This window comes from Leucopleurus acutus (genome assembly GCF_964270905.1).
Source record: "Leucopleurus acutus genome assembly, chromosome: 11".
In the NCBI taxonomy this organism is placed as follows: Eukaryota; Metazoa; Chordata; class Mammalia; order Artiodactyla; family Delphinidae; genus Leucopleurus; species Leucopleurus acutus.
The window spans coordinates 66,666,102-66,679,481 of NC_139152.1; the positions used below are offsets into that span (position 1 = coordinate 66,666,102).

At 33.4% G+C, this 13,380-nt stretch overlaps 1 protein-coding gene across 13 annotated transcripts in view; it reads right to left on the bottom strand.

Annotated features, from left to right (window-relative positions):
- Positions 1-13,380, bottom strand: part of PPFIA2 (PTPRF interacting protein alpha 2) — a gene marked incomplete at its 5' end in the record, with an annotated part of 476,541 nt that overhangs the window by 182,771 nt on the left and 280,390 nt on the right. For all 13 annotated transcript variants that reach the window (XM_082850009.1, XM_082850006.1, XM_082850004.1 and 10 more), the window contains one exon: positions 5,478-5,642. In XM_082850009.1, coding sequence (XP_082706135.1) covers positions 5,478-5,642 — 165 coding nt within the window. The remainder of the gene's footprint in view (positions 1-5,477; positions 5,643-13,380) is intronic.

The following is a 13,380-nucleotide window of genomic DNA, read 5'->3' on the forward strand; positions in this document are numbered from 1 at the left end:
TATAGAACCAAAGACTGCACATTTAGTTTGAAAGTAATGATTTCCAAATGTTTCATACACAAATGAAACTCAGAGAAGTGTTTCTTTGATCCTTGCTTTCTTAGAACTTCTAAAATTGTTTTAGTTATTATATGTTCAGATCTATAGATATGCTCCATATTAAATTTGTCAAAAGTAGAAAAGTTCAGAGAAAGAAATTTGGTTAAACTAAAATAAATGACTACAGCAATTTAATTTTCCTTAAAAAAAAACACCAAAGTTTATAGCTTCAATTCAATATGGAATTCATGGTGAGTTTTAGATTATTTATGAATTAACATGGCAATATAACAGTGTGCATTTTAATTATAGAAATAAATTATTTAAATGAACATTCATTTTAGTAATTTATTAATGGTATATTTTAATTAATGGTCTTTTTCTTTTTTTAGCAAGATTTAACTGGTAATATAAGTTAAATACACAAAATATCTAAAAACCTAGATACATAGTAATTTTAAAGTTGAAGTTACAAAATTATTTTCTAGTTAGCAAACAGACAAAAAACAAGTGATATCCTATGAATCTAGAATCTAATTAGAAATTTTTAAAAATCTCAATTATTTTAGTAATGTATAATGATAACTGAAATATATTCAGGTGACTGGGTGCACTTAACTCCTGAAATACATCTTGAATAAGAAAGAATTAATGCCTGACTGGAATTTTAATATTAATTTTACTTAGTTAGGTTCAAATTCTCTGAAAATTAGTAATACATATATAAATGGACATTTCATATCAAAGATAATCACAGAGGATCCTTCATGATATTTAAGTATGCCAGATGGGCTGCCAGGTACCAGTGCTGTTAGACAAATATCCAATTGTTCATAAAAATGCATAAAACTAATGCTGATTCATAACTGAACAAGAGCTTCTTAGAAGGAAATCTTTAATGATTTGACTTGGGGAATACTTCTTTCATGAGTGCTTGGATAGATGCAAACAAAGCAAACATCCCAAAGGCATGAAAATGAGGAGGATTGCTGATATGTGGAATGCAGATATCAACAAATATTTTAGTAGATGTCCTTGTTATTTAATAGGGATGATTGTAAAGTTTTATGTCCACTTCCTAAAATAGCAGGTATAAAATATGGGTATTCTGATAAAAATCTAAGAATCCTAGTTGATGAGAACAGCAATATGAAACAGTCTAAATATAAATTAATCTCAACATATGCAACATAATCAGATCACATTTAGACTGCAATAAAGAGGTGAAGGCACTATATTTAAAGACATACTGATGCATTGGGATGTTCCTAAAAGAGTCATGCAAGCCACATAAGGAGCAGTTGAAACCAGGCTATACTGCGGGTTAAATGTCTTCCTTTCTTTGTTAAACTGAAAATCACAGAAACTGTTCCAAACTGTTTCAAATTTACCACAAGTTAAGCATGTATATTCTTATTATATTGAGCCTTCGAGCAGTAAAAATTATCAAGCTTTTCAAACAATATGAAAAATCACCCCGAATACATTTATAACAGCATTTGCAACTTGAAATTATATTATATACAAAGTAATGAACCTAAAACTCTCTTCACAAGAAAATAAAAACAATTGCTGAATATATTTTGAATTCATGTTATAAATGTAAAAATTGATGTTACAAATATTAATACATTTATGATATGAATGCTTTATTCACATTTATATGAGAATGAAGTATTCTCTCTGTATTTATTTCTTGGGTAAGACTCAAATAAATGAAACATATTTGCTTCCTCTTGCACTAATCTCTGCTAAACTTGGTAAAGGAAAAAGAAAGGGAGGATCCAAACGAGTAACCTTTCTAGAGTATAAAGGAATCTAACGTTTTATCTTGTCTATATAACTGGAACTCCACTGGTAATAAGAAAAAATAGTATTTCTGACAAGGCTTGCAGCTTTTTGCACTGCTCTGAGCACAGCACCAGCAGAATGCCATAATATCCTTATTTTTCTTGTTGAATTTGGTGTTCTTTTGAAGTTATCTAGACAAGAAAAAACTATAGTTTTAATTTTTTCCTAAATATAAGTACACAGTTGATGGCCTTGGTTATATACTTTACTTTTTCTAGTTTTTTGCTATTTAATTACATTCAATTAATCTATTGTCCACATAGTCTTTAAGATATATTGATTGCTTATTTATAGAGCTATAGTATAACCTCCTAAATATATTTATGTACATCTAGAATTTTTGATTTCTAATTTCATCTGTTACACTTATTTTCTTTATAGTGGTATGGAAAAAATAAAGAGAAAAAAATTTTCCCCAAAAAAAGATGTTTCAAGAGAAATGTTATCCCTGAGGATTAAAATAAGTCCCTAAGAATGACGAGTATGTTGCAGGATAAAGAAGGACTTGGGTGGAAAAGCATACATTTCAAATTTAAATTAAGGTATGGCAGGGGTTTATTTTGGAATTATCAATCCTGCAACAGAAAGCATCGTGAGGGAATCTTAGAGCAGACATTTAAATCCAGTTTGGGCACTGTGAAATTAGATCACAGGAATATATGTGGAGTGTATGTAACATGTGTTCTGGTTACATTTCCCATGCATACCCAGTATATCTTTTTAAAAAATACTCAGTGATATCTGAGTGATTGAAAAACACATGTATACTTCTCATTTCCTCCAGCCCACAGAATTGGTAAACATGTTGGAGACTTATGTCAAAATCACTGCTGGTCTTAGATAATTGTGTAAATTCTACCCTACAACTCAGTGGATATGTAAATAAGGACATCAATAATGAAGACTGCCAGTCATTGTAACTGTCCACAGCTATGCTCAATCTTTTGTATTTTATTTATCTCTTCCTGTGTTCTAAACCTTCTGTGGTAAAGTTGGTAGTTTCTTGCCCTCGATATGATTAATTGCATCTTCTTCTGATATTCCACATATGTTTTAACATAATATCCATAGCACTTAAAATAGAATATTGTAATTACTTGTTCATATGTCTGTCTCCTCACCTCTCCTGATCTACACAAGAAGCTGTGAGCTATTCTTAGGGGAATTGTTTATGAAGGTGCTTAGGCACATATTAACCCCTTAAGAACTAAATGAATGTTAATTTAAATAAGCATGTGAATCAATTGTGATACCAATATCTTCACTTAGTTTGAAATTTTTGTCAAATGCTGAAATTTATCATTAACAATAACATTCATTAACATTTACTGAGCATTTGCCATATGCTAAGTACTGGCTAGGAGCTTTGCATGTCAGAGAATGCTATTAGGTAGGTATTATTATTCTCTTCATTCAAAAGGAGAGACAACAGACTAAGAGAAATTAAGGTACTTGTCCAAGTCTGTCTAACTCCAAAGCCCAAGATCATAATATTTTTCCTTCAGGCTGTTAGGTATTACTTAGCTGATAATCAGTTCTGTTGCCCCAAACTCACCAATGTCCAGGGCACATTTGGTGAGTTACTAAACCCTATTACAATTCCTAGGGTCACAGTATGAAATACTTCATTTAGTTATGCTAAGTTCACTGAACATCTATATACTAAATTACTTTTAGATCCTAAATTGTACTACAACCATTTTCTTCTTAAATGTACTCACACCCATTAGGTTATTTGTCCTAAATGCTGTTTATTGCCTTCTATTCATTTTTTCATAAAAGCATCCCTCACCTAAGTGATGTGGGAGCACATCTAGGGAACATCTCAAATCACTCATTCTCAAGTCCCTCATTCAAGTCACTCAAAACTGTTAAGTTTTCTCTGAACAGGCCATGTTCTTTTCAAAGCTCTGGGTTAGTTCACATATTGATCATATTGCTTACAGTATGTTTACTTGTCTGCTTAAAAAATCCTTACACAGTCTAATACCCAGACCAAATTTCACCCCCTCTGTGAAGACATTCTTGACTTTCTCATCCTTCTTCAGGAAAAATTAGTCACAACTTTTCCTGTGACTCCATATCACATCGTATATATCTCTTCTTACCACTCCCTCTTATTGACATGTGAACTCCAGAACTATGAACTCCTCATTTGTAAAGAAAATGTCTTATTTATCTTTGTGTGCTAAGTATATGCCAAGGAGTCTGACACATAATAGATATTCTATAAATGTAAAGTCTTGCAAATTCTTAATAATGCAGTTTTGTAATAAGAAATGAAATATAATATGAAAATAAACATTAAATATATTAAATTATTATTTGACATTTGATATTAGTTGATATTATATTCATCAGGGATTTTTATATAATATACATTTCTGTTTTACTCAAAATTATTCATAAACTAGTTGCCTCTCATACTAAAATTAAAAATAAGATACAATTTCTTCTTAATAATCTAGAAGACAGAATTATAGATATGCTATGCACACACTCCACATAAATCCCCTGCTCTAAGAACATCTGAAAGACTGATGATAAAAATATATATGTATATAAATATTAAATAGAGCAAAAAGTGTCTGTATGCTCAAAACCTATATATAACTGAGTAATAATCCTTAGTTTGGATTTTAATGCTCAGAACTTGTCAGATACTTTACAATGAAGTGCCCCAATTCCTACTGTACAAAATCCTAAAGCCTCATTAATTTAAAAAATTTCATTCTTTGAAATTTTACAGAATTGAAATGATGTCATAAGCCTTACTAATATCCAAAGAATATTATCATCATATTGGCTTATTAATGTCCATAGAGCTTATTTGAGTAACAGCTAAGAGAAACTTACAGTTACTTTAAAAAAGACCTAAAGCAGATTTTTCTACTAATACCTTATGCTGTTACCCGCAGAAACTCTTAAAAATGTGTGTTCAGAACTAAGATATTAGAAACCCCCAAAATAAAATTGTATGCTTCTAATATGAATCTCTAAAGGTTAAAGTATTTCCAATTTACACTTCAAGATATGTTTTATTGTCAGTTAATAGTCTCCTATGTTGGCATCTATAGCCATGCACTTCAGAGGGGGTAGGGAGGATAGAGACTGTGGGGTGGGGAGAGAATGAGAGAGAAAGAGGGAGAAACAGAAAGGTTAAATGACAATATTAAATTTCAAATGGCCATCTGGACTAGGACTCTCATGTGCCGTAATAGAAGTCTTGATAAACCATAGATTCAGACGTATTAAAAAAAGAAAATGGTTATGAATAATATAATGAATGATGAATAATGAATGAATAATGAATAATACCAATATACATGTAATAGTCAGGGTGCGTTTTTTTTTTTTAGTGATTTTTCCTGTAGTTCAGACGTGTTCCTCTGAACTGACTGACTTCAGCAGCCAGTAAGAGTCATGGATGAAGACAAGGAGCTTGATGCTGATGACAAAAGCACAGTTAAGCCTGAAATCTTTTGTCAATACTATACCTTTTTTTCCAGTAGTTTTTTTAAAAAAAATTCAGCTTTATTGAAGTATAATTGACATAAAATTGTAACAATCCTTTCACAATACTATACCTTTTCATCCAAGGCCTTGTGGTGCTCAAATAAAGATTTCAGCGCCTTGAGAACCTCAACTTCGCTGGACACTCCCGAGGGGGACTGGGCTTGTCGCTTCACCACCGTCATTCTTAGTGACCTTTCATGTCGTGACACAAGGCACTCCAAATGCTCCAGTAACAGCTATTGGGTTTAACAGAAAATGTAATTATCTTATGGATACAAGTCACTAATACATACAGATGATCTCCATTTTAGATTTCAGATTTATATAGTATCTAATGATAACCTCAGATTATACTACAGATAGCATCAATGAAGCACAAATCTGAGTTCATAAACCAGGGTTCATAAAGTATATTAAAAGTAAATTGCATTTCTATCAAGAAACAATTTACTGAATTTAAAATATAATGTGAATTATATGCATTCTTTTAGAAGATTTAATAATTTCAGTTTAAATTGAGGAGAACTAGAACACACCATAATATGTTCCAATAGGATAATGACTGAAGAACATTGAACAAAGCATGATGATTTTGTTAGAGAATAGAACTGAAAGTCAAGATTAATTTCACTTATATCTGATCATTTAAATTTTTTAAATTGAAGGAAATGAGTATAATCACCATGTTGCTTTAAATGTGATTATAGTTATCATAGGTTGTTATAGCAATTATAGTGGTAACACTAATGATTTTATTCACAATTAAATTCTTAGATTACATAATAGAAAAATATATGCAGCCAACTGGAATATAGTAACTGAGACCAGCAATAGTCATTTTGAGAAAAGAGGTTAAAGGACATAATTTTTAAACTGTCTACTCTGGAACCTATATTCACTAGTCAGTGTCTGGTGCCATGATAGAGACTAGGGGAAAGTCCAGTGAACAATGTTTCATTCTGGTTCCAGACTCTATGCTCTAACTCTTCCCAGATAAATTTTGCTTTTAAATGTTCTGTGAATTGGAGTTTCACCTTCATTTTATTTTATAAGTCAGTTCTGCAACTAAAAGCAAAGATATATGAAAAGAAAATAAAAAACTGTTATCAGTTATTAAAGTTTTACTAGTGAAGAATAATATATGACTAGTAAGGAGGAGAGATTTTCAGAAGGCTAGTGAAAAGCATAGGCTAACAAATGATGTCTAGGCAAAATAAGCAGGAGTTACTGAAACAATAAAGTAAAAAGCAGATATAAGATACTGAGGTGGAAAGAAGTAAAGAAAAACTATTTTCTTTCAAGATTTTTCCTAAAGCTTATACTGTAAAGAAAATTTTTGTTTTTAACAATGCTACTGTTAATTTCAGTGTCACATATTAGTATCACATTTCTTAGTTCTTTATGGGTTAATTTTGCTATATTCACTGTCACTAATTATGGTTCAATGTGTCAGAAAATTTTGCCTGTTATTAACAGAAAAAAACCCACACATATCTGGGATCTTAAAGGTATATAGATCAGTCGGCCAGAGTCATATGTAAGCATCAAAGTAATGTTAAAAGTTCTTCAATATGAAGATGATACAATTAATATTTTCAAAGAGCTTTTCTTTTATTTACCAATCTCTGATTATATTCATGGTATTCTACTCTCTTGATTTCTATAGATACATGTGTGCATTGGTTAAATCCAAGCTGTTTCACATAGGTTATAGAGATTTGCCTATTTCTCCAACTTTATCTGCTGTTAGTCTTTCTCTGGCAAACTCTGCTCTAACCATGCCAGCCTACTTTCAGTTCCTCAGTCTTCCAAGCCTTTGCACGTGCTGTACCCTCTGCCTGAAATACTGTCCTTTGGCTCCTTAGTTGGTCAGCTCTTTCTCACCTTTAAGTCTCAGTTTAAATATCACCCTCTCAATAAAGCATTTGCCCACTACTCTAGGTAAAGCATTTGTAGGTCTCTCTCTTCCAAGTCTTCATAACTCTCTATTTCATTCTCTTGCTTCATTTCTTCATATAATGTGTGTAATTTCTTAATAATAGTTTTACTAAATTTCATTCTATTTCCTCATTGAAATATAAGTTCCATGAGGATAGGCACCATGTCTGTCTTGATCTTTTCTGTATTTGAGTATTGGCTCAGTTCCTGGCATTTATGCATATGTAAAAATATTTATTGAATGAATAGAAAAAAATGATAAATTAGGTAAATTTCCCAGTGTACATTCTGGCCTATATCAAAGCTAAATCTGCAGCCATGGTTAATTGGCATTATTTCCTAAAAGCTTAAGCTAATTAACACAGTTTATATATATATATATATATATATATATATATATATATGTATATGTATGTATGTATGTATGTATGTATGTATGTATGTTTTAGGTAGATGATATACTTACAAAGAAACAAGACATAATACAAGAAAACTGGTTTCTCTGTAAATTAGAGATGTCTTCATCTATACAGTAATTTAATAACTATTTGAGCTTCTAATATTGCATGGGAGTAGGTAGGATACAAAATTGTATAAGATATAATCTGTACCCTCTAGGCAAGAAACACAATATGAGTATTATATTGAAGCTATAAAGAACATCTGTTATTGGAGATTATCTAAATCTTTCAATCACACTCTTTACATTTGGCCAATTTCTCACAATGTTAATCCCACCTTCTCAACATAGAGTGCAAAGAACTACAATTCTCAGTGTTTGGTGCCATAGAGGTTCTATTAATTACACACATGCAAGAAATGAGTGGTATAAATAAGTTATAAGCCATATAAATAAGTTGGTGAAGGTATCTAGTTTGCTCAATGGGAGGTGGAATCATGATTTTGCACAGAAAAGGAGAAAAAATCTGTTTACCAGCTTTGCAGTGAAGTTCTAAAATTTTTTCCTGAAAGGTTAGGCTACAGATTGTTTTGGGTAAGAATTTCTTAATTACTGTTAAAAATCACTGTCGTCTACTTAAACTAGCTAGAGAGTGAATTCTGTTATATGCAAGTAAGAATGCTATGACAGTACATCAGGTCATACTGACTGCTACCTTTCATTGTAACAGTCATCTGCCATACCCTGGTCATTGTTCCTTGAATGTCTTAGCAACTAGATTATTGTCATTTTTCCAGTGTTACCCCGGTTGTAATTCTTGGTGATTTTTATAACTCATTTAAATATATGAGTGATAACTCATTTAAATATATGAGTGATAACTCATTTAAATATGTGAGTGATAACTCATTTAAATATATGAGTTAAATATGCTGATTTCTCCAGTATATTGGCATCTAAATTTCTAGACTTTGTGTACTCCAATGGTCTCAATTTCCCTCCTATTTCAGTAACTCACAGTTATGGTTTCATGATAGATTCTACTGTTATCAATAAATGCGACTAATTTCAGTTTTTATTATACAACTCACAAATCATTAGTTTAGTTCAGTTATTTAAATGTTCAAACTCTAAAAATACTTGCACCTTCAATCTCTTTATCGTAGGAATTTATTACTACTTCTCACCATACTCTTGCCTTCACTTTCTCTTACCTATCTTAAAATTTATAGTTCAGTCTTTAAAATCAACCTTTTCCATGTTCCTACAACTTCCAGAATCTAACCACTTGCCACTGCACCCACTTGCCACCTGGGCCCAATACCCATTATCTCCCACAAATTATTATAGTAGCTTCTTAACTGGTCCTCCTGCTTTCATCCTTCCATCAGGTTATTCTCAAAACACTATTTAAGTTAAAATGGAAGCCAGGTCATTCATACCTCTGCTCAAATCCTCACGGTCTTCTCATCTGGCTCAAGTAAAAGCCAAAGTCCTTAAAAGTACCAAAGGGATCTCAATTCTCTGAACTCATCTCCTATTCTTCTTGCTCACTCCAGTCTAGCTGATTTGGTTTCCTTGTAGCGTTGTTTTGTTTTGTTGTTTTAACATTATCAGACATCCATGCTATTACATCAGGGCCTTTGTGCTTGCTGTTTTTTTCTGCCTAAAACACTCTCTTTCAGACATATGCATGCCCATCTCATTCCACTGTCTCTTTCGTGGTTTTCGTCAAATCTCACCTTTCAACAAGGCTTTCCCTAGTCACCCTCTGTACGAAATATCTCCTTTCCAGTTTGTTTTTCCCCCTTGGCATTTGTCTATATCTAATTCACTATTTACTTTATACACTTATCTTGTTTAAGTCTGTCTCCCAAAACATAATATAAGGCTCATGAGGAAATGAAGTGTTTTTATTTACTTTTTTCCTATTTTGTCCATTGCTGTATCTCTCAGTGCCTAGAAGATTGGCATAGTAGATGCTTATAAATTTTTGGTTGAATGAATAAATGAACCCTGATTAAAACAGTAGTTTTTTAACAGCTATGGCTATAAGTAACAACTCTTCAGACAAATGGGAATATGGGATATCTGACCCAGACAGATTTGACAAAGTAATAAGTAGATTAACGTCAAAAAAGGGGCATTGTCTCCCGTGGTTCATGGATAGCTGCTGAAGTGACCACCTGAGTTATCCTGAAATGGGCTGTCTCTGACAGTAAGGCTTTGATGGACTGAGTCATATGTACAAAAGACCATTTTGAAGGGCAGGAAGAATATAAGGACAATGAGGTGAGCTGGGTGCTTTGAGTTGCATTGAAGAGTTTAAAGAAAGAAAATGACAAGCATAAGGTTTTAAATTTTAGGTCAAGGCTCAGAGAACTCAACAGTTGTTACGGCTGCTCATAACAGCCTCTTATTGAGGTCCCAAGACATAACGGAAAAAAGATAAAGAGCCTGATCTAGGAGAGGTCATTAAACTACAATGTATGATGAATCCAGAGCCTTGCCAGGTGTCTTATTTGGAAATGTTGGCACTACTGTGAAAATAAAAAGGTACCACCAAGAATTAGAGAAAGGAAATTTAGAAAGTTTCAGATGAATCTGATTTACTTTATCCACCAAATTCCAATGGGTCGCCCTGCTTCACTGATAAGTGTCATCTTATTTGTCTTGACAACCATGTATGACTCAATCATTAAGTAGGTGCCTGGCAAAACATAGCCTATGTTCCCCCCTCTTGAATCTGGTTGGGCCTGTGACTCTTTTGATCAACCTGTGTTGTATGGTGACGGTGACAATTTGTGACTTTTGAGTCTAGGTCCTAAAAGGCAATGCAGTTTCCATCTAGTTCACTGGAGTACTTGTTCTTAGGTCCCAGAGCCATCACGCAAAACTCACGAGTCTGAGACCACTGTGCCACAGAGGTCATATGGAGGTTCTCAGATATAAAGTCCCAGTTAAATCTGTCTGTCCTTCAGTCACTCCAGCCCAGGTGCTAGACACAAGAGCAAAGGAGTTATCTCACAAGTAGATCTTTCAGCCTCCAGATATTTGAGTCACCACCTGAAAATCATATGCTAAAGCTGGTCCATTCTATCTTGTGAGAGAGGATAATTTTCAGAAATCTTGTGAGCTGGTAGTTAAGCACAGTTATTGTTGAAGCTTAAATTATGTAAGCTTATGATTTAATAAAATGTTTTTAAAAGATAGTGAACGCTCAAAATATATCACTTCCTAATTATCTTACTATATTATACTATTACTCATGCCTATAGGGTTGTTTACTTCAATGGTATTTGATAGCAGAAAATACTATATAATGGTTCATTACTGTGCATCTTTTCCCAACTCTGCATTTAGTGACATGTTGGAAGTTTGAAAACAGCCACCGTGGGAGTATTAACACCACAGAAATTAACAAACAGTATATATCAGTGCTTTTTGCTTTTTCTGATAAAAATAAATCATCTACCAGTCACTAGCCATCAAGTCATCCCAGCTGAGAGCCCAAACCTTATGGAGCAGAGAAGGGCTGTCACCACTGTGTCCTTTCTGAATCCCTGACCCATAGAACTGTGTGTATAGTAAAATATTGTTTGTGCCATTAAATTTGGGGGTAGTTTATCATAAAGCAATAGATAATCAGAAAATCTTCCCTAAAGGGACCTGTGACAATGTAGCATGGTAACAGCTAAGGAAAATAGAATACAAAACTGTTTTGGCTATTAGCTCTAAACTAGGACTATATCTTTGGTACCCACTGGTATAAACGCGTTCAATAATCTAGTAGACAAAATGATTCATCCTCTGGGTATTGACTTATTTCTTTGGCCACCACAGCATTTGCTCAATGGGCATAAAATAGTGACCATGGTTTCTGGGATAGAAGTTATTCATTGAGACAAAATGGGCCTCTCATCATTAAGGTTGATAGGGTTACCACCCCAGCTGAATAGCCAATTTACTTGCTGTAGCCATCAACCTTGAAGTCCTGACATGGTGCAATATACCTAGAAACAAACTACTCATCTTGAATCAAGCAGATTGCATCAAACCCTTTCCATCAGGGAGGCAGCTGTCTTTTGCTACTATAATAAAAACTTTTTCTGGATATGGATTTGCCTTATCTAATGGCTCTGCCTCTACCAGCAACACCATCTTATTAGATTTTTGCTTAAAATCCTGTTATCATACACAATATTACTTCTGCCCAAAAAAACTCATCTTACAGTGAAAGGGCGAATGCGATTGACCGATGCTCCCAGCCCTGTTTTCACCATGCTATCACATCGTTCAGAAGCAGATGATCCTAAAGAAAGGTTAAGTGACCCAAGGAAGACTCTATTTTAATTTAAATTGAGAGGTAACACATTGATAGGTTGGGATGCTATCATCCTGGAATTAGTATACACTCAGAATTAGTGATGGAAGTAAGGTTCAGTTTCTCTCAGTTTCAGACCCGATATATATGGGTATAGACCCAGGTCCAGGAATCAAGGTTTAGAATTGGAATTTATATTTGCCAATAGGACTTTGTAACCAGTTGGAGAAAATAGGATCTATTTTTATTGTATCATACACATAGTATATATTATTTTCCCATTTTCTTGTTATATTTTTACCCTTTTACTCTATTTTATATTGGTTATGTTGATTCTGATGAACATTTAAAGTAGTCCATAGGTTACAGAATATTAAGATAAGATTGTGATTTAATGAGAGTAAGACTGTACACACTGAAGAACCCCATGAAGCTGGATGAAGCTGGATGCAGTTAACTAGAGGTTATGAACCTTCTTTTTTGATAAAGGGTGATTTTATTTTTGTTTAAGAAGTCTATTTGTATTGTTGGGTAGATACATATCAGTATTGCTGCTACTTAGAATTTTAATATGAAAAAAGGGTATGATAAAAATCTGGGTGGTAGTGCAGACTGCCATTTCAGGTTGCCCCAAATCTTTTGAATATACCCTCCACGTTTGCTAGGTCTCCACGTTCTGAATGCCATCTTCCCACAGTAGGATTCAAGGAACACTTCTCAGGCATGTTTACCACCAGGTGGCAGACATGTGACTTAAGAGCCGGCCAGCCAGAGCTCCCTGCACAGGACAGATTCTGAGGGGATCCAGATGAGGAAACATTCTGGGCATGGGGCATCGATTTTGCTGGCACAGGTATTAGCAGACGCTGCATGTTTCTGGGACTTGGGGTGTAAAATAAACTTACAAAGCTAAGAAACATGGTCCTAGAAATTGTGCCTGGAAGTTCAGTTTAGAGATTTCTTATATGCTTTAATTAATGCCTTCTTGATTAAAATAGCAAACTGTGTTGTTTTGTGCAATTAGGAACTCTCATCCATATAACAATAAAACCAATTGTGTTTTTATTCATATAAAACAGACTCCTTAAGGGCTTAAAAATTTATTCTGAATACTCCTCGATGCCTAGGAAAATATTCTATATAATATATGCTTAGTACTTGAATTGAACTAATAATGAATATACATTATGTATATTGGAGAATGTGGCCAAAAATGTCCTAATCTAGCATGTTTCTATAGCTTTAAACTTCAAGTGAAAATAAAAATAAAAAGGAACTTACCTAAGATGCCACTAACAGTCTACTACTTTGT